Here is a 21,871-nt window from a genome sequence, read left to right on the forward strand (position 1 = left end):
TTATGCCAAAAATCATGAGGATATTAAGATCATGTTCCATGAAGATATTTAGTAAATGTCCTACCGTAAATATATAAAACATGTATTTTTGTGAGTGAATGCAGCACAATCGTGAACATAAATGCACAACTTTAAAGGAGATTTTCTCAATGTTTACATTTTTTTGCTCCTCAGATTCCAGATTTTCAATAGTTGTATCTCGACCAAATATTGTCCTATCCTAACACACCACACATCAATGGAGAGATTATTTATCCAGCTTTAAGATGATGCATACATCTCAATATCAAAAAATTGACCATGTGACTGGTTTTGTGGTCAATGGTCATATTTTGCTGTGTATGTGTATGAGCTGAGAGGTGCTCATCCCCCCCGGCTGGTTCATGTGTGGTGTGTGTGAGAGTGTGTGAGTGTGTGTGAGTGTGTGTGTGTGTGTGTGTGTGTGTGTGTGTGTGTGTGTGTATGTGAGTGTGTGTGTATGTGAGTGTATGTGAGTGTGTGTGTGTGTGTGTGTGCGCGTGCGCTGCAGGGCTCTTGCCTGTATGAGCTGAGAGGTGCTCATCCCCCCCGGCTGGTTCGTGTGTGTGTGTGTGTGTGTGTGTGTGCGTGCGCTGCAGGGCTCTTGCCTGTATGAGCTGAGAGTCCATGAGCTGAGAGGTGCTCATCCCCCCCGGCTGGTTCATGTTGCCGTCGTACACGAGCTGCTGGCTGCCGCTCATGGGCTGGTAGTGGGACCCTGACGGCTGCTTCACCATGTCTGACGGCTGCATGCCGGGGAAGGCGGAGTACGGGCCTTTGAGCTGCGCTCCGCCAGAGAGCACCATGGGACTGGGCTGAGACAGGTTCGGGTGCATGTACACCTGAGACCTGCAACAGATTCAACAGATCATGATTGGAACCCATGAACACGACGGCCAATCAGAGGCGTTGAAGTTCAGAATCTATTCTGTAAATCTGAATAGAATTGTGATTCTGGGTTCCCAGCCCTAAGGGAAAGTGAGGAAGAGAGCGGTGGCTGCTGTGGCGAGTGTGCTACCTGAAGGGAGGCATGGAGCTGAACATCTCCTGGGACTGAGAGACGGGCAGAGCTCCTCGTAGACCCAGCTGAGCCTGAGCCTGCAGAGACGTGTGCAGAGAGATGGGGATCTGCTGAGCGGTGGCCTACACACACACACACACCATTAATCAACCATATAAAGACTACCGTATCATATTTGATGCATATCGAAGGCCTCTAAATGATTAACATGAGCAAAATCATTGCGGTGTAACAATCTACTACAGTCCTCCTGTCACCTGACTGATAGTTTAGACTATGTAACAAAGTAATCTGCTCACGTAATTCATATTACTTCTAATCTTAGTTAAATAACAGGTAACATTACAAGTAACATGAATTACACAATCAGATTACTTTCAGTGAGAAGGGGTTTTAGTGTAACTGTATTGGCCTGATGTCTGCGGTGCCAACACGAACCTGCTGGTAGCTCGGCTGCTGGGTCAAGGGCGGCACGAGCCGAGGCTGACTGGGGAACACATGACCATCCAGATACAGAGGAGGGATGTGACTGCCTGTAACACACACACACACACACACACACACACAACGGTATTTAGAGCTGCACGTGACACAGTCTGAGAGACGAACACCTTGCATTAGTGTTAGTTTTGTCAGCTATTTTTACATTTAGTCTTAGTCCCGTCTCAAATGTTCTTTCTAGTTTTTATCATATTTAGTCAACCTTGCCCTGTTTTCATTCAGTCTTTTGATATTTCAAAGCAGATTTTGATTGATTCTCGATTTTGAAACAAATTTAAATTTGATATATGCATGGATTTGATCAGATTTTAAATTTATTTATGTATTTATTGCATAAGTCACAAACAAATGTTTAATCATTCATAACGTGCATGAACGAACAAAAAAAAAAAAGAACAGGAAGAAGAAAATCTTATAGTACCTGTCGCTTATTTGTGCACATAAAACAGACAAACACTTGTTTATGTGTAGTACGTGCGAAAAGAGTTTTAAAATGGTATTGCCTTCTATGGCCATCTTCCTCTGATACAAGAGTGAATACATTTAGTAAAACCATAGGCAGAACTCTCTGCTTAGCTTTCCACATGCAAATCAAGATCTTCAAATCAACCAAATCTTTGAATTTTAGCAGCATATATCGATGCATATATCGAATTGAAATTTGAATCAAAATCGATTTAGAATTGAATCGTGACCCCAAGAATTGATTTTGAATCCTGAGAAAAGATTCCCACTCCCAGTATTTACACTGCAAAAAATGCTTGTTTCCAGTCTAAATATCTAAACATTCTTAAATCAAGATGCATTTACTAGTAAAATACCATAAGATATTATGTCTTGTTTTATGGGGAAATAAAGAATTTAATTTCCATTCTTACCCCATTGGCAGATAATTTTGCTTGTTTTAAGCAAAAACTCAATTTAGATTTTATAACCCCAGAAGACAAGACATAATTTATTTTACTCATCTAGTAAATGCATCTTGATTTAACACGGTTTGGATATTTAGACTGGAAACAAGACAAAAATACAAAATAAGAAAAGCATTTTTTGCAGTTTCCAGTCCAAATATCCAAACCTTCTTAAATCAAGATGTATTTACCGTACTAGATGAGTAACTAAAACATTGGGTAGAAACATTGGGCGTGTTCTTTTAACAGAAAAGCTCTGATCGGGGGATTTAAATTCTTGAAATCTGGCAACCGCGGGCACGAAAACTAGCGGCTTGTTAAAAACAGTCGTAACACAAAAACAAAGAGATTTTAATGCTTTTTACATTTTAGACTCGCCTTTTTCAGTCAACGACATTGCATGTTGATATAGTCACAGTTATCGTTTAATGACGTTGGTGTCGTCTCGTTATCTTGTCTTAGTCAAGGAAGAAAAGGTCGTCAACAAATATTTTCCCTCCTAGATTTCGTTAGCGTAATGAACTCTACCTTGCATGGAGACAGACGGCGCCACAGACGCCACGGGCATGGGCGGCATGGACACGCCACCGAAGGAGCTGTAGCTGACGGAGGAGCCCACGCTGCAGGCCGGCTGAGCTCCCGACCCCGACCCCGGGGAGCCCTGCTCCGGGAGAGCCTGGGAGTTCTCCCACGCCTTGCGAGCCGACTCCATCTGAGGGCCACAGAGACGCTGGTGAGGAGCATGTCAGGGACGGGCACGAGCATTCGGGAGGACGACGTACGGAACGCATATCATACAAATAAACACCAGTATTCGGAAGCGCTGCACGATTAATCACAATTGGCAAAGGCTGCGATTATTTTATGTGCAGTTTGTCAGTGCAAAGGCTGATCGTAGTAAATGCTCCATCTGAACACCAGAGGGCGTCACACACACACACACCACATATCTCTCTGAACACCAGAGGGCGTCACACACACACACCACATATCTCTCTGAACACCAGAGGGCGTCACACACACACACCACATATCTCTCTGAACACCAGAGGGCGTCACACACACACACCACATATCTCTCTGAACACCAGAGGGCGTCACACACACACACACACACCACATATCTCTCTGAACACCAGAGGGCGTCACACACACACACACACACCACATATCTCTCTGAACACCAGAGGGCGTCACACACACACACACACCACATATCTCTCTGAACACCAGAGGGCGTCACACACACACCACATATCTCTCTGAACACCAGAGGGCGTCACACACACACCACATATCTCTCTGAACACCAGAGGGCGTCACACACACACACACCACATATCTCTCTGAACACCAGAGGGCGTCACACACACACACCACATATCTCTCTGAACACCAGAGGGCGTCACACACACACACCACATATCTCTCTGAACACCAGAGGGCGTCACACACACACACCACATATCTCTCTGAACACCAGAGGGCGTCACACACACACACACCACATATCTCTCTGAACACCAGAGGGCGTCTCAAACACACACACCACATATCTCTCTGAACACCAGAGGGCGTCACACACACACACACCACATATCTCTCTGAACACCAGAGGGCGTCACACACACACACACACACCACATATCTCTCTGAACACCAGAGGGCGTCACACACACACACACACACACACACCACATATCTCTCTGAACACCAGAGGGCGTAACACACACACACACCACATATCTCTCTGAACACCAGAGGGCGTCACACACACACACACACACACACCACATATCTCTCTGAACACCAGAGGGCGTCACACACACATCTCTCTGAACACCAGAGGGCGTCACACACACACACCACATCTCTCTGAACACCAGAGGGCATCACACACACACACACCTCAACGGTCCGCACCAAGTGAGTTGAGTAAAAGCATGTTATTAAATGTTGTGTTTTGTTAGACGAGGTTCATAAATGCTTCTCATGTTTGACACGTGTTGCTTTCTCAAATGCACGTTATAAGAGACTCAAACTCAGAGCTTTCAGAGTGAGCCGCGTTTACTGAGCCGATCATCACTGACGAGCTGCACATAACTGATAATCTCAGCATTTGCAATCTCAAAATCACGATAAGCAACTCGCTTTAAGAGAGATCACATGTAAATAGCGATTAATCGTGAATCCCCATGTGAGGGATTGGCAGTGGAGATAGAGGAGATAAAGCGCTTTGGGTGTACAGTAGTTCATATAAAAGTGGGATATAAATGCCGTATTGATTCATTCATTCATATTCGGTCCGCGTTACCTTGAGCGTGAGGTCTGCGCTCGGGAAGCTGATGGGGTTGAGGTTTATTCCCGGCTGAAGATGATCTCTCCGGAGCATCGGGATGGCTTGAGTCAGGCCCGTCTGTGGACACAACAGTGACAGTATAAACGCTCAACGCTTCTTTACACAAGGCCAACCAGGCAGACGCTGCGTTAGGAGCTAGGGGTGTGCGATAGAGACACTGCAATAGAGAAAATATATCGGGATTTTATCTTTAACGATAATTAGACAATGTTTTGCTTTAGGACTGCAATGGGGGAATATTTGTGGGTCCTGATAATGCTAAATGTCTTGTTACCAGTAAAAAGTGGCCTACATTATTAGAGTGCAAGGATATTCGTCTAATAAAATAATTCTGTTTTCAGCTTCAGAATTATATTTTTATTCTAGCGTCACTATTGTCTGGGTCGATTGGGTTTCCAGCACCAAGTCACCTTGGTAACCTTTTCCCATATGTCGTTGAGTATCAAAATAATACCGTATCGTGAGTTGAGTATCGTGATATGTATCGAATCGTTACATGAGGGGGATTTTTAAACCCCTACAAATCGCACATCGTTAAAGGGGTCGTCGGATGCACATTCTCCACAGGTTGGTGTGATTCTTTAGGGTCTTCACGTAAAGTTTGTAACATACTTTGGTTTAAATTCCTCATTGGTTGTGTAACACACCCTTTTAACCTCAAAAACAGCTGTTCACAGCGACCCGTTTCGGTGCATGTCTCTTTAAATAATAAGGAGCTATGATTATGACATGATATTGCTCAGAGAATCCAAACGGCTTGCTTATTAGAGAGTGTTTATACTTTTTGAAGATAAAAATAAAATAAAAACTGTGAATGGATTGTTTTCATTGTATGGTGGTTGTGTCCACACACTGCAAACACTGTATAAAAGTGAATTTTGCATCCGATGACCCCTTTAAAACAACAGTTACGATATTATCGCAGACGATATACATCGCACAGCCCTACTAGGAGCTCATGTACGCACATTGCCAGCGAGCGCGTCCTGAAGCTTGGTGACGGGGTTGGACACAGGAACCGGTGTGGATCCGGGAGGGAGGCTGAAGTCCGAATCCTTGGCGCTGACGCCGAACTCGATGGGTGGCACTGGGAGAACACCATCCACGTGAAGGTCCACTCCGTTGACGGGGGTTATGGGTCCCTCGAGGCGCTCCAGGCCCTCTGAGCCCTTGCGGTTCTTCAGCGAGCGCTCGTTGCCGATGGGCCCGGGTTTGTGTTCTTTGCTCTGCTCGGGCCCGGCGTCTGAGTCCTGGAGGACAGGACAGCGGGGCGTTAGTCTCGTGATCGGGACAGTGGGGCGTTAGTCTCGTGATCGGGACAGTGGTGCGTTAGTCTCGGGATCGGGACAGGGGGGGCGCTAGCCTCGGGATCGGGACAGCGGGGCGCTAGCCTCGGGATCGGGACAGTGGTGCGTTAGTCTCGGGATCGGGACAGGGGGGCGCTAGCCTCGGGATCGGGACAGCGGGGCGTTAGCCTCGGGATCGGGACAGCGGGGCGTTAGCCTCGGGATCGGGACAGATTGGGACAGCGGGGCGTTAGCCTCGGGATCGGGACAGATTGGGACAGTGGGGCGTTAGTCTCGGGATCGGGACAGGGGGGCGCTAGCTTTGGGATCGGGACAGGGGGGGCGCTAGCCTCGGGATCGGGACAGCGGGGCGTTTGCCTCGGGATCGGGACAGCGGGGCGCTAGCCTCGGGATCGGGACAGATTGGGACAGTGGGGCGTTAGCCTCGGGATCGGGACAGTGGGGCGTTAGCCTCGGGATCGGGACAGATCGGGACAGCGGGGCGTTAGCCTCGGGATCGGGACAGTGGGGCGTTAGTCTCGGGATCGGGACAGCGGGGCGTTAGCCTCGGGATCGGGACAGCGGGGCGTTAGCCTCGGGATCGGGACAGATTGGGACAGTGGGGCGTTAGCCTCGGGATCGGGACAGATCGGGACAGTGGGGCGTTAGCCTCGGGATCGGGACAGCGGGGCGTTAGCCTCGGGATCGGGACAGTGGGGCGTTAGCCTCGGGATCGGGACAGTGGGGCGTTAGCCTCGGGATCGGGACAGTGGGGCGTTAGTCTCGGGATCGGGACAGTGGGGCGTTAGTCTCGGGATCGGATCAGCGAATGAGGGATGCTGTACGCAAAAATGTCGGGCTGGGCATTGACAAATTTCCTCGTTTGTTGTCGATTCACAAACCATTGATTCTATTCCAATCTCGATTATATCCAAAACAATGTCAATCTTAAAAGGAAAATATCTAAGCTGTAAACTATCCTTGATGATCGATATTGAATACTTTTTTAGGCACCGACCCATGGAGTATTAAAAATAGCGAAATCAAGTGCTGACAACATGTTTGACAACATTTAATTTGAGAGGAACTATCATCAGCTTACAGAAGAAGGTCTACACGGCAACTCTTGTACTATTACTACTACTAATAATAATACAATTATTATTAAAACAAACACAAAAATTCTAACTGTTTAATGCGAGTTCTGTTTTTTTTTTCGTTTGAACTTTTCTGGATTACGTTTTTTTTCTTCTATGTATCTTACAAAGAGTGCTAATCCTTAAATTTGGTTGCATTAATAGTTTAGCTTTCTTGTTTTTTCCCCCTCTTCACATTAATGTTACAGACTCTGCTATAACCTTATCCGTTCATAAAATTGGTCAAGAAAAAAATATTTTTCAGGAACCGATATCGAAAGTCATGGTATCAGTATAATTTGTTTTATATTCGATTCCCAGCCATTTAATCTATTCAACTGAGGCACTTCAGCGATCACATTAAAGACCCACAAAACCACACTTATTGCTTGAATTCTAAAGCTGAGATTTTCTTTTTATCTCAAAAGCATCAAAAAACAAAGTTAATTGCGATTATTGGATGGCAGGAGCTAGAAATAATGTTTAGTGAAAACTGAAAACGATTCTTGGGCTTCAATATCAACAACAACCCAGGCCTACAAAACTACCACGAGATTTTCATAAAGTAGAGAGACCTGCACCTCTGAATTGGGTTCGCTTCCCGTGTAGGAAACCTGTTTCGTCCACGCATCTCCACCTGACGACTGGACAGTCAGAGCTTCGGGAGGAAAAACAAAGTCAGAATCATATGAGCTAGTCAGCGACTTTATTACAGTCACACTATATTCATCTCTGCTTTACCCGTGCTGTTGGTCTCCCAGATCTCAGTTCCCAAGTTGTTGGCGGAGAGTGTGTCTTCGGGTTGCTCAATGGACATGCTGCCCTGCTTCTTAGCGAAACGGGGAGGCATCTTCGAAGCAATTGTTCTGTTTTTCACCGAACCCTGTAAGTGCACAAACAAATTACCTTCAATATCCAGTCAAGTGAAACTTCATGCAGTTTTAAAGGTGCAGTCTGTAAGAATGACAGCTAGTGGTCGAAAATGGTTACTGCAATCCAAACTCAAAACACCAGAGATCGGGGTTTCTCCGCCTCAGACTCGACGCTCACGCGGGTTGCCAATTTGAGGACACACCACAGAACGAGTGCAATTTCTTGCCGAGGAGACTTACGTACTTGCGTACGTTGAGGAGTTGATTTATCCACATTTTAATATCGTTTCGTTCATAGAGATTTTTAGATGGATAGAGGCTTTTTAGGCCGCATCTATAATACGCTGTGTTCCGCCAAATTGCATCCCGGGGTGTCGAAATACTATTGGCTGAACTGGCAGTGGGTGGAGTCACGCAGACCAAAACAAAAACTGGCTGACAAAACGGAATGTGTAAAATAATAAGGAAAATAACTGGCTGTAGAAGTATTTTATCAGAGAAACGAGTGTGTGAACTTTACATGTTTCCTAAATATCTGCAAACATTATATTTTGATGCTTTAGTAGAGTAAGAAAAGTAACATCCAGCACCTTTAAATAACTAAGCGGTGATCATCTTTAAGATGCACTCTCGATTACTCACCGGAGGACCCTGATCTTTCCTCCTGCGATCTTCGTCCTGCGGGCGGCGCTGTTTTTTGGACAGAGCGTCCTGGTAAACCTCTGGACTTGGTACAGATGCTCCTGAATCACTTTCAACTGAGAAGAAACACAAATGACAGCTCCAATTAGGGTTGGGAATCGAAAACCGATATATTATAGATTCCTTTGCGAGCATTTCGATATGACTTTAAACCATTCAAGCGCGAGACGACTCGAATGCTGTCTTCATGTGTATCAGTATATTAGATCTGTGCGGCTCTTAAAGTGACAGCAGCCTAATATCCCTCTGCCGTCTCTATAACACTACGTGTTCCTATTCCTGCTGTATAATAACACTAATATTCCACACTGTGCTCTGATTGGTCGACTGGAGCAGTGTGTTGTGATTGGTCAATCGCTTTGAGCGTGTTCGGGAAATGTCCCGCCCCTTTCCATAACCACCAGTTTCAACACACTACTAACTACACTGATGTTATTGAACATTAGCACATTGGCTAAATAGTCTCCAGTTTTATTCCGTCTCAATGATTTGTCGGTCAATTCTTCTGTATTGGAAAAGCACTTCTATCATTAAAAAAGAATGTGTGGCTTACTTGAGTAAGTGTTCAGGTCATATTGGGACAGTTGTTCTGTCATGTCCCCCTTCATGTTCCTGGGTTTCATGTCCTTCTCCAAGATCTTCCCCGTGGCTTCAGCGGCGCTGGTGTCGTCGTTCTGCTCCACACTGTACACCGACGCCGAGCTCAGGCCGGGGACCGATTCTTCTGGACCTCTGCGGTGAAGAGACAGACATAGTGTGGATTTCATCATCAGTGTTGGGGCTAACGCTTTACAGTGAGTTACCTTATCAGATTATTATTTTAGTAAGTATCATGAATTACGTAAGATTGCTTTTTATGTAACAAGTAACTGATTAAGTAATTCATGTTACTGGTGATGTTTTGTTACATAAAAAGTAATCTTACATAATTCATGTTTCTTGTTACATAGATTACTTTATGTAACATGAATTACGTAAGCAGATTACTTCTCTGATGTAACGAGTAAAATAACGCTTTACAATTTACGTGAATTACATAATTAAGATTACGGTTTTGATGTAACGCGTAATGCATTACTTTAAATTTACACAATATTTGATTAATTTACTGAATAATCTGAGAATATTGGTTTTTGAATTGGTTTATTTAAAAGTACATATTTCAAGCTTTCTATAGACATACTATATCATTGAGGCAAATTTGGTCCATTAAGCCTCTTCTCGTCGACTAATAAATCAAAATTAATGTAACGGTTACCTTTCATGGAAAATAATGCAAGTAACTTAAAGCAATTTCTTTAGGGAGTAACGCAATATTGTAATGCATTACTGAAGTCCCCCTGTGGTGTAAATCCAGCTTTTAATGTAGTTTATGTGTCTATGTGGTGTTTTTAATCTGCTTTAAGACAAGCCATGTGTAAATTCATAAGTCGAAAATTCATATTTTCTGCTTAAAACTGCAGTGAACCAAAGACAGTCTCAAAAACACGGTTTGAAATCGCTGGTGTTTCTGACGTCACACACTACCTTGACCAATCAGATCAACGTGTGATCGTCCACCAGTGGATCTCTGAGTGAGTGAGTGGAGGCGGGGCTCATTTGCATATTCATAGAACCGCGCATACTAAATGAAGGAAGGGAGTCGAGTTACATGTCGAGCGATTTTAAAGATATTTTTCAAAGAAAATACATTTAAATATGTCATTTCGTTGATCAAAGATGAGTTTTAAGGGACACAAATATACTACATGGGGACTTCCCGAACACAGCAGAAGTTATATCTCACAAAGCATGTGTTCTAAAGAAACGTACCGTTTGCTGCTGCAAGCAACACCGTTCTGCCAGCTCTCGTTTCTACCGGAGGAACCGGCACCGGACTGCGTGTCTGTGGAGCGCGTCATCTTGTTTTCCATTACACACACTTCACTCTTCCGGTTCTGTCTCTCGACGACCGGTCTCTGGCTGGAAAAGCTCCGCTTGGAGAGCTCTCTCTTCTCAGAGCCGGGTTCCCCGTGACCCGCGTCAGCGAGCGAGTCGCCATGTGGGCCACGTTTCTCCCTCCAGTCGCTGAAATCACTGTTCTCCGAGCCGGTTTCCCAGTCCTCGGCTTGACCCTGACCCGTGATCTCTTGCGGGCGTCCTCCGGAATAGTGATTGGGCCAGTGCTCTTCCTTGGGTCGCCCCGGCCACTGATTAGCAAAGTCTCCGTTTACATATTCTTCGCCGTTCCATTGCCCTCCTCCTTCACGTTCTTGGCGTAGTCGGCGGAACCGTGGCGGTTTATCTTGGCGAGGTGGGCGCCGGCGCCTCATTGGCCGGTTATCGGGGTTATCTTTATCAATATAGTAGCCTCCCTCTCTATCCTCGACGCCATTCTCTACAAAAGAACTTGTGAATTTAGGCGGGTACTTTAGCGGGTCGCGTTCAGACGAGCGTTTCGAATAGGAGTCCGTGCCAAAGTTGTATCCGTTCTCCTGCGCGGCTCCGCCTCCAAACTGAGTTCCTCTTCCTCTCCATGTTGAAATATCCCTCGAGACGAACCCGCGGTTGTATCCCGCGTTGAGTCGAGGCGGTAACGACCTCCCAAACACTCGCGTTGACTTCGTCTTGTCAGCGTTTCCGCTTTGCTCGTCGGTGTACACCTTGTTGGATCTCCACGACTCGCGATCGGCTCTTTTAACCTCTCCGGGTGGCGCATACGAAGCCTCTCCGTTCTCGGCGACCTTCTGCCGTGGACGTTTGGGAAGCTCTTCGTACTCCGAGGCTTCGCTGTGCGTCTCGCTAACGTTGCGTCGACGGGGTTTTCCTCGTTGAAGATCTTCGCTTCTAAAATCTCGAGAGCCACGTCCACGTGCTGGTCTCTGCGCTCCTGTCGTATTATTATTATAGCCGCCTCGGTTTGCGTCGCCTCGTCCGCCACGAGTGCCGCCGCGAGAGCTGAACTCTCGAAACCCGCGGCCACGTCCACGACCAGTTCCTCTCGCCCCGGCGAACGCCTGCTCTTCGTCGATGAAGATCCAGTTGTTGCGGCGTGGAGCATCTCTGCTATCAGAAGAGTCCACAGACTGAGGCTTAACGGTATCCCAGCAGCTCTCCTTGTGTAACTCTTCATGCAGATTGCTAGTTTTCTCTAACTTCGAAGCATCCGATTGTTTTTCCTCAGGAGAAGATGCGGGCGGCGGAGCCGAGTGCCTGTTAGACACAAGCGGGGCGTCTTTTTTCAGGTCGTAGACGTTAGTGACCACTTCCTTCTCTAGTCTGTACGGGACGGGCTTCTCCTCGGGCTCAGATTTGGGTTTCTCGTTCTCCTTGTCCTCAACCTTTATTGGTGAACAAACATGTATTCATTACTTCAGTGAGCTCATTGTTCCTGCATTAAATTACTACATTGTTTCAAGTAATACATTTTGATTTTGTATATGTACATTTCTGAAATGCATAACTCACTGTGCGTTCACACCGGACGCGAATAGCGCGTCAAATTCGCGCCTGCCGCATCTAGTTTGACGCTTGAACATTTTGAATGCATTCGCGCGCCCAAAGCGAAATGGACGGGCGTAAAAAGCAAGCGTTTGGAGCGAAATTGACACGCGTCCGAGGCGAAATACGCTTCTTGTGGGAGGGGCCAGTGCTAGACGGGAAATTAAAAAAATACTACTGTTATTGTTATTGTGTCACGAAATGTAGTTTTAAGAGTTGTTCAGTCGAGAATGTAGTTGTTTAAAGTTCAAATCTGTGGTTTGTTTATAAAGATAGCGCCTATTTAAAACATTTGATCTGACGTTTCGGCATTGTGAGATCCAGACGATCAGCGGCGCTCAGCGCTCACGTAACCCGCTGGAGCCGCCGCACCTCGGCTAGTCCTCCTGACGTCTGCCGCTGGTAAACCAGAACTGTTTAAATTCACAATCTATAGCTTCGGTTATATTATATGAAAAATACAAGTTAAAATACAGTAATGACTCGTTATAACGTCGGTCAAACGACTTCTTTAATTATGTGAGTTTTTCTTCATCTCATTCAGAAATGTAGCCGACGACTGCAAGTGTTCAGTGTCACATTCATAGTTCACATCTGAACAGTGTCATTCCTTCTTTCACGCGGGCATTTAGTCATTACAGAATTATTTATTGAGGCCAAACATTTAAAATGACATTATAATCTGAAAAGCGGGCCTGTCCCCGTTTATCACGTCACTTCACCACGTGACAGCAGCAAGCAGGCTCCTGATTGGTTAACGCGGCGCGAATTGACGCAGAAGTTCAGATTTTTCAACACAGGCGGCAGACGCGAATTCACGTCAAACGCGTGAATGCACAGAAAGCACTACATAAAATCATACGCGTTTAACGCGCCAGACGCTCAATTCGCGCGAACTTGACCGCGCCGCACTCTACGCCTCATTCGCGGCGCAGGAATTTTTTCCGTGCATAACGCGTCTTTGCATTGACTTAACATTGAAATCACTCGCGCCTGACGCGCTATTCGCGTCCGGTGTGAACGCACCATTAGACAGTTACCTCTGATAATAGGTAACACTATTTTACAGTGTCCTTGTTACATATGTTACATGTACTTACCATAGTAATAACAGTAAATGATGCATAATTACATGCAACTAACCCTCAACCAAACCCTACAGTAAGTACATGTAGTTGATTAATATTACTCAGTACATACTCTAGGGTTAGGGTAGGAATTAGGGTTCGTTATTACTGTGGTAAGTGCATGTAACATATGTAACAAGGAGACTGTAAAATAAAGTGTTACCCAGATCACTCTAAACTGTAATGTGGACATAAATGTGAAGTGAATTGAACCAAACCTTCAGCGGCTTCAGCACAGGTTTCTTGATAGGTCCGGTCCTCCTAAGCGTTCTCCCGCTGGACTCCGACGGCTGGCTAATGCTAATGCTGCTGCTGCTGCTGGAACCGTGATCGGACCACTGGGCCTGACAGCCGCCATCTTTCCTCACACTAGCGTCTTTCCTCCAGAAATCAGAGTCGTAGCTCTTCTCCTTGGTGTCGAAGGCCTCGTCACGGGACTCTGCGGGCTCTTTCTGGAGTCTCACGGAGGACACGTCTCTGTGTTCGGGTTCTCCAGGATGGGTTCTGCTAAGAATTAAAGGCCCTTCATGGGGTCCACCTGGATTGTTCAGTTCCTCCGCTGGACTTTCCGTGCGGTCGTGCCCTCGGTCTTCATAGGAGTCGTGTCGGGAGCAGGACCGGTCGCTCCTGTCGTCGTTCTCGTGCGGTCTCTGGTAGGGCGGCGTGAAACTGCGCGCTGACGAGTAGCTGTCTTGGTTCCACACTTGATAGGGCTCAGTGGATGGTGCCCTCCTCTCCTGATGCATGCTGGGATGGCAGCCTTCGTCAGAGGTGGAACCGGGGCTGTTCAGGTGATCTTGCTGGATGACGGGTTTCACCAGACCTTTCAAATAAAACAAGTTAAATATCATCATCACAATATAAAGAGCATGTTCTGAAGAAAAGGCATGTTATATAACGGATAGTTCCGGTCATTGACTCTGATTCTTGACGCATTCTAAGCCGTTGTAAATTACTCAAACACGCACACACACCTGTGACCGCTAGGGATGGAAACCGAGAACTGATTCTTCTTCAGAACCGGTGCCCAGTGAATCGATTCCTTGGAACCGTTAGCATGCCTGCGTATCGATTCAGCGTATCGGTTCCGCTCGTTGCAAATGTGTCATGACGTCACACACGCGCTGCATTGTTTTGATTCAGAACGCGGCAAACATGGCAGAGGCAGAAGTTCAACGCAGAAGTATAATGAGGCATTTAACGGGACGCCATGTTGCTTTCCGACCAGCCATCGCGTGCCGTCTCACACACATTCACTCGCACACACTGCACACACACACACTCGCGCTCACTCACTCACACAAACTCACACGTTCACTCACACACACGCGCGCACATATACAGTCACTCACTAGCGCTTACACGCTCTCTCGCTCACTCATAAGCGCACATACACACTCTCTCGCGCTCACACACGCACTCTCTCGCGCTCACTCACACACACGCGCACACACTCTCGCTCACTCACTAGCGCACACACTCTCGCTCACACACTCTCGCTCACTCACTAGCGCACACACGTTTTGTTTCAGGTTGAATCCAAATGAGCACTGTTAATATTCCAAAAGGCACAAGCTCTTCCTTGACTGTTTTCAGTCTGTGTTTTTCGTTTTTATGGCACATACATTTTTTTTGTTTTTTTTGTCTGGACCAATAAATGCGAAGGCACTAAGGCACTCTTCTTGATAATCTTTCAAGGCACACACTAGCGTGCCATGGCATACTGGTTGAGAAACACTGCGGCTATAGGTCCCTGGACTTTCCTTTGAGAAGTAGCTCACCTACTTTTAGGTTTGTTCTGAGGTTGCTAAACATAATTTGTGTACATGTGCTCTGTGCTGTGTCTTCTGATCAGATATTAAAGCGAGTTAATACAAACAAACAAATTTGTTCTTATTCCCTCACCCAATGAGAATCGATAAGAGAATCGATAAGGAATCGGATCGATAAGCAATATCGATAATGGAATCGGAATCGTTTAATCCTTATCAATTCCCATCCCTAGTGACCGCATTGCATTAGTGTTACTGCGCAACTGCTGTTTGTGAGGAATAAATGTGTTATACGTTATATTTTTTGTTGCTAGTGTTTATTTTATGAATAAAACTAACATCACGATTAATATTTTTATGGAGTAACCGTTTTATAAAAACAAAAAGCCGTGTTTTAAAGAAAATTTAGAACGGCCAAGTCATCTTCATTTATATAGCGCTTTTAACAATGTAGATTGTTTCAAAGCGGCTTTACAGAGATAACGTATAATGTAAAGTAACAGATTGATTTGGCATTATAGCGGTTCTTGAATAATGTTATTTTCCAGCTAAAGTTAGTTTTGATTGATTCACTTCCGTCGCAACGATCATTAGTTATTAGATTAGAGACCGCCAAGACGACACCGTTCTCTCTACACAGACTTTAAACCCGAACCTGTGAGAAACACTGAACGTAGCGCTAACCGCTCCACTCCGTGCCTAACAATGCCATTTCTGCTTCTTAGGTTTGATCATATCACTGTAACATCCATGCAAACACCGCTTCTGTTTACCGGCGGAGTGAGGAGCGTAGAAGTCCACCGGGGAGCATCCCTGTGCCATGCGCGGGTCCATGTAGGGAGGCATCATCATCCAGCGCGGGTCGAAGCCCAGCACGTGAGGCGGGTAAAAGCCTCTCTGTGTGTGTGTGTGAGCCGAGCTCGACTGCGTGGCGTGACCCGCCTGCTGCCACGGGGCCATCTTGTACACCGGGTCCTGGATGGGATTTATTTATTTATTTAATGCCATGTCAACATCTAAGGCGATTTTCATGGCAAATATTAAAATATCATAAATGCAATAAAACCAAACATGACAAGTCATTATAAAAATTCTCTTTACAATTAACATAGGATTAAAAAATCCAAAAACTTTTCAGGCATAATCTTACTAAAGTCCTTAAGTGGAATAAAGGAGGAGTTCACTTCAGAATTAAAATTCTGATAGTTTACTCGCCCGCACGTCATCATGTTCGTGTGTTTCGTTCTTCAGTGGAACAGAACTGCAGGTTTGTGAGGAACACACTCCAGATGTTCTCCATATAGTGTCTTCAATGGTCCAGCGGGTCGAAGGTCCAGATGTGAGTTTCAGCTTCAAAGTCTCTCACGATCCAGCCGAGGAATAAGAGTCTCATCTAGACAAACCAGCGGCCATTTTATATAGAAATAAACATTTATATACTTTTAAACCACTAATGCTGGTCTTGCACTCGCTGTGATGCGCCACACATCACGTCATCAGGTTGAAAGGTCACGCGTGTTCCGGGTCAGAAATGTAGAGAAGAGCGAAAAACTCCATCTCATTTTCTCCTCCAACATCGTTGTTTTACCTTTAATTTTTTTTTTTTTGTAGTAAATGTCGTTTGACTCAGTCTTCGCACGTTTGCTTTATAAACACTGGGTCTGTTCTTCCGCCGACGTCACGCTTGACCTTTCAACCTGATGACGTAATGTGTGGCGCATCACAGCGAGTGCAAGATGAGCATGTGTGGTTTAAAAGTATATATGTTTATTTCTATATAAGATGTCGGCTGGTGTGTCTAGATGAGACTCTTATTCCTCGGCTGGATCGTGAGAGACTGAAGCTGAGACTCACATCTGGACCTTCGACCCGCTGGACCATTGAAGACACTATATGGAGAACATCTGGAGTGTGTTCCTCACAAACCTGCATTTCTCTTCCACTGAAGAAAGAAACACACGAACATGATGACGTGCGGGAGAGTGAATGATCAGGACATTGTAATTCTGCAGTGAACTCCTGTAACTCTTCCTCCACACAAGATTACGAGTAGCGCTCACCTGGTGCTGCTTCTGGAACCGGGGCGGAACGGGTTTCTGGTGCCGGCCGTAATCTGGGAGAGGAGAAGTGGACTCAGGACCATCGTCTTCGTTGTGGTAATTACAACCTTCATCTTTGTAATCCTGACTGGAGGACTCGGCTGGTGTATCCAACACTTCTGTTTTCAATGAGATGAAGTGTTTAAAGCATAAAACACACTCTTAACAATGCAAAAAAAGTGTTTTCTTAGTATTTGTGTCTTGTTTCCAGTCCAAATATCAAACAATTCTTAAATAAAGATGCATTTACTAAAGTAGTGAAATGTCATACGATATCATGTCTTGTTTTCTGGGGAAATAAATCAAAATGAAGTGATTTTTTGCTTAAAGAAAATCTAAATAATCTGCCAATGGGGAAAGAAAAATAAGGTTAATTCAAACAGAAACAAGATTATTTAGATTTTCTTTAAGCAAAAACTCAATTTGTATTTATTTCCCCAGAAAACAAGATATAAAATAGTATGGCATTTTACTAACTTTAGTAAATGCATGTTTATTTAAGATTTTTTTGATATTTGGACTGGAAACAAGACACAAATACTAAGTAAAAAAAACATTTTTGCAACCGGGCAGTTGCCGGTTGCATAGCTGTCATTTAGAAGACACTTAATATTCAGTAATAATATTGATTTGACTGCAGTGATATTATTGGATAAGAACAGAGCTTAAACTCTGCCAAAAAGTAAGAATAAATTGTTGTGTTTTGTGTCACCATTTGACATTTTTCCCCTACAGACGGCGAAACGACTGTTTATATACAACAAGTCGTGTCTCCGCGAGTGAATACGAGGCACGCGATTGGCTGTCGGTTTAGCAGCACATCGTCTCACACTGTAATGATCTAGTGTACCTTTAGTGGCGTACTGCCAGCCCTCCTGCTGGGGTTTGGATGACCTCCGACCTGGCGACTGCGTCAGCATCTCTTTGCTGTCGGCTTCTCTCAGCGCTTCTGCAGGGCGGGACAGCTTCTCAGTTTTGCCGAACTTCTCATCCAGTTTCTTGAGTTTCTCGGCACAGGCTGCCAGTCTCTCCTCACGCGCTCTCCTCTCCTCTTCTTCCCGGCGTCTGCGCGCTCGCTCCACGGCAGAGAGATCGGCGGACACGAACTTCCCTCGAGGAGCCGGCCTCTGCGGTTCCTCCTGCTCCTCCGCGGACTCGCCGTTCACACCGTTCTTAATCTGCTGTAACACACACACCATGTGTAAGTTCATAAGTGGACAGCATTGCTGAGTAAAACTGCAGTGAACCAAAGACAGTCTCAAAAACACGGTTTGAAATCGCTGGTGTTTCTGACGTCACACACTACCTTGACCAATCAGATCAACGTGTGATCGTCCACCAGTGGATCTCTGAGTGAGTGAGTGAGTGGAGGCGGGACTCATTTGCATATTCATAGAACCACGCATACTAAATGACAACAATGTGGTGATATTATGATTACTCCGTTTCATTAATTAATTTGATTCCATTTTGTAATATCATTTATCTAACGCAAGAAATTCTAAACTTCGCGACGAAATTATGTGATAAAATACAAACAACTTGTTAACACGCTCCAAAGCGCCACCCAGTGCATTTAATCATAACTGCGAGGTAGTGTTTGGGATTCATCAGGGACTCATTTTACGGCCAGCAAAGCAACGTAGTAAAATTAATTTTTTGAATAATAAATACAGATTGAATATTCAATATTCGTGCACGTCCCTAAAGCACAGAGAGAAAATGTTCATCATCAAAGCAAAAAGAGAAGAAAGCTTGACTGAAGAAAAGGGCTTGAGTGTCACCTGAGCCTCCGCAGAGGAGAGCCTCCCGTTGCTCTTCCTGGAGGATAGCGTCTCCGGCTGGCGGGAGTACGGGTCCTCCTCGGGGTCGTGAGGGAACGCCACGTCACCAGAGCTCTGAGAGGAGTGCGGATCATGATGGTGGTCCCAGTCGTCCCTGCAACACACAAGAGCCAGAACCGGCTTCAGTCCCAGCTACAGCCGCTGGCCCACTGACACTGGCTACGCTTGCATGCAACCCAATCATCCGTTAGTAATGGGTTCGGCGGCTCAGTCGCACTGAAAAGCCTTCATGTAAACGCCTCGATCTGAGTGACATCTCGATCGGATGGAAAGGGTCGGTTTATTCCTTTTCTAATCCGAGTGAGGGAACATGTGAACACTTGATCGGATCGAGAACCAAAACTGAAAGGACTGCGCATGGGCGAGGATGTAGAATTGCCGTAATGACGTAGCAATGGCGTAATGACGTAGAATTGGCGTAGAAATGGCCTAATGACGTAGCAATGGCCTAATGACGTAGCAATGGCCTAATGACGTAGCAATGGCCTAATGACGTAGCAATGGCCTAATGACGTAGCAATGGCCTAATGACGTAGCAATGGCGTAATGACGTAGCAATGGCGTAATGACGTAGCAATGGCGTAATGCCGTAGCAATGGCGTAATGCCGTAATGACATAGCAATGGCGTAATGGCGTAGAAATGGCATAATGACGTAGCAATGGGGTAATGACGTAGAATTGGCGTAGCAATGGCGTAATGACGTAGCAATGGCGTAATGACGTAGCAATGGCGTAGAATTGGCGTAATGGCGTAGCAATGGCGTAATGACGAAGAAATGGCGTAGCAATGGCGTAATGACGTAGCAATGGCGTAGAATTGGCGTAATGGCGTAGCAAAGGCGTAATGACGAAGAAATGGCGTAGCAATGGCGTAATGACGGAATAAATTCAGTAGGACTGAAACCAGAGTTGTGCATGTAAACGCAGCCGCTGCATCGAGTTTATGATCACCGAATGTCTTTTCTGAGGTAAACGTGACATTGTTCTCAAGCCGTTTTATTGACGGTTGAAACACTGATTGATGGATTACATGAGACATGACTGATTTCAGGAAGTTGTTCTGCAAAGAGGAAGAGATGATCGGTTCATCTGTCACACATTTATAGACTGAATTTCGTTATAAAACTCGGGTCAACAAGACAACATCACAAATGCAAACTCACCAGATCTTGTTCTTCACACACGGGGAGCGATCTTCCTCATCATCACTGAACTTGAGCTTCTCGCTATAATCCACTTCCTCATGGAGACCTGAAGGACAGACAGTCATGATGAGGGAATCTGAACACTGATACCGTGACTTCGACACCGGCTCCTAAACTATACTTTTTTCTAGACCAATTTTATGAACATTATGTACTAAACAAGAATCCTAAACCGTTAATGCAGACAAACTTAAGGATAAGCTTTACAAGATACAGTTTAATGAGCGCGTTAATTCTGCTTTTCCTTTTGGATTCCATTTTTTTAATTTTCTGGATGGTTAAATTAAATTTTATTAATCAAACAGCATGTGTAATTAATTGAAATTATGAAACGTATTCAATTTAACAGCAATATATTAACAGATTAACAAAATATTACATTCTTAATGCTTTTTATTTTATTTTATTCCATTTTTACCCAGTTCTGTGCTTTGTTTTATTAAGTCTAGATTACATTATGGTTTAATCAAAAACATATCTAATTAATTGAATTCATTAAAAACAACAATTTATTAATTTGTAAACAACTTAATTTATTCATTTGTATTCAATAATGGGCCCTATGATTTTTTTTCTTTTCTTTTTTCTGTGTTGTGTATTTTAATTAGTCTGGTACTCAAATGAAGGCATAAAACATTTATATTTTATTCAAATGAAAATCAAACAAGCCCTTTAATTTTTTGGCAAACAAGTGCTACACAGAGGTTTACTGTTAACATTATAAGATGGAAGAAAATTAGTTTTAAATATAATTGTATTAGTAGTAGTAGCATTAACATTAATATGTACATTATACTGCACAAGAGTAATACAGCTCGATCGCAGTTTCTTAAGTTAAACCAAACGCTTATTTTGACGGGTTGCCGTGTAGTTTCTTCTGTGATGATAGTTTATCTCAAATTAAAAGTTGTCAAAGTGAGAATATTAATCGGCAAAAGGACTATTAAATATTAAGTTCTGCGTGTCTCTGTGTGGCGCAGACATGATTTGGGCACATCAGTCATGCTCATCGTTTCACTGACGCTGGCCAGATTAACCCCTCAGGCATCGCAATCTGGTACCGAATAACAAGACATTGTTTGATACTCGATGGTAAACTCAGCAACTCAGTCAACGCCTAAAAAGAATTAAACGCGATACCCGGCCTTAATCGATCATCAATCAGTTTACAGCTCTAGTTTAGAGATATTTGCCTTTTAAGATTGACATTGATATAATATGATATTGATAAATGATAAGCTAATTGCAAGTTTGTGAATCACCACGGAACTCGATACTCAGTCCTAACACTGAGCGCACTGGTGGAAACACATCTTCTGCTTCAGCTAAAGAGAGCTAGCGACCGCTCACCCGCCCAGCCGTCTTCACAGTCGTTGTCCAGTTCATCGAGGTCCTTCAGGTCATCAGGGTTGATGATGGCAGGACGGGGCGCTCGATCTCCCGGGCGTCTGATCGGGCGACCCGAAGGGCGCGGGGGGTTCCGTGGGAATCGGGCTTCTCTCCTTAAATCACCACTGTGGAAAAAAAGCAAGAATTT

General features: G+C 44.9%; 1 protein-coding gene across 5 annotated transcripts in view; it reads right to left on the minus strand.

Annotated features, from left to right (window-relative positions):
- prrc2b (proline-rich coiled-coil 2B) overlaps nt 1–21,871 on the minus strand; it is a 44,115-nt gene that overhangs the window by 8,160 nt on the left and 14,084 nt on the right. For 2 of the 5 annotated variants that reach the window (XM_079606529.1, XM_079606526.1), the window contains exons 9-26: nt 21,685–21,848; nt 20,293–20,380; nt 19,069–19,222; nt 18,135–18,462; nt 17,246–17,403; nt 15,959–16,160; nt 13,632–14,236; nt 10,619–12,126; nt 9,360–9,538; nt 8,747–8,862; nt 7,974–8,115; nt 7,814–7,890; nt 5,779–6,060; nt 4,766–4,867; nt 2,980–3,163; nt 1,478–1,572; nt 1,037–1,161; nt 627–867 (exon numbers count right to left, since the gene is read on the minus strand). In XM_079606529.1, the coding sequence (XP_079462655.1) occupies nt 627–867; nt 1,037–1,161; nt 1,478–1,572; nt 2,980–3,163; nt 4,766–4,867; nt 5,779–6,060; nt 7,814–7,890; nt 7,974–8,115; nt 8,747–8,862; nt 9,360–9,538; nt 10,619–12,126; nt 13,632–14,236; nt 15,959–16,160; nt 17,246–17,403; nt 18,135–18,462; nt 19,069–19,222; nt 20,293–20,380; nt 21,685–21,848 (4,750 nt within the window). Of the gene's footprint in view, nt 1–626; nt 868–1,036; nt 1,162–1,477; nt 1,573–2,979; nt 3,164–4,765; nt 4,868–5,778; nt 6,061–7,813; nt 7,891–7,973; nt 8,116–8,746; nt 8,863–9,359; nt 9,539–10,618; nt 12,127–13,631; nt 14,237–15,958; nt 16,161–17,245; nt 17,404–18,134; nt 18,466–19,068; nt 19,223–20,292; nt 20,381–21,684; nt 21,849–21,871 lie in introns of all 5 variants that reach the window. The other 3 variants (XM_079606527.1, XM_079606525.1, XM_079606528.1) reach the window with 2 other exon arrangements.

The sequence above is a fragment of the Phoxinus phoxinus genome (genome assembly GCF_949152265.1).
Source record: "Phoxinus phoxinus genome assembly, chromosome: 3".
Lineage (NCBI taxonomy): Eukaryota > Metazoa > Chordata > Actinopteri > Cypriniformes > Leuciscidae > Phoxinus > Phoxinus phoxinus.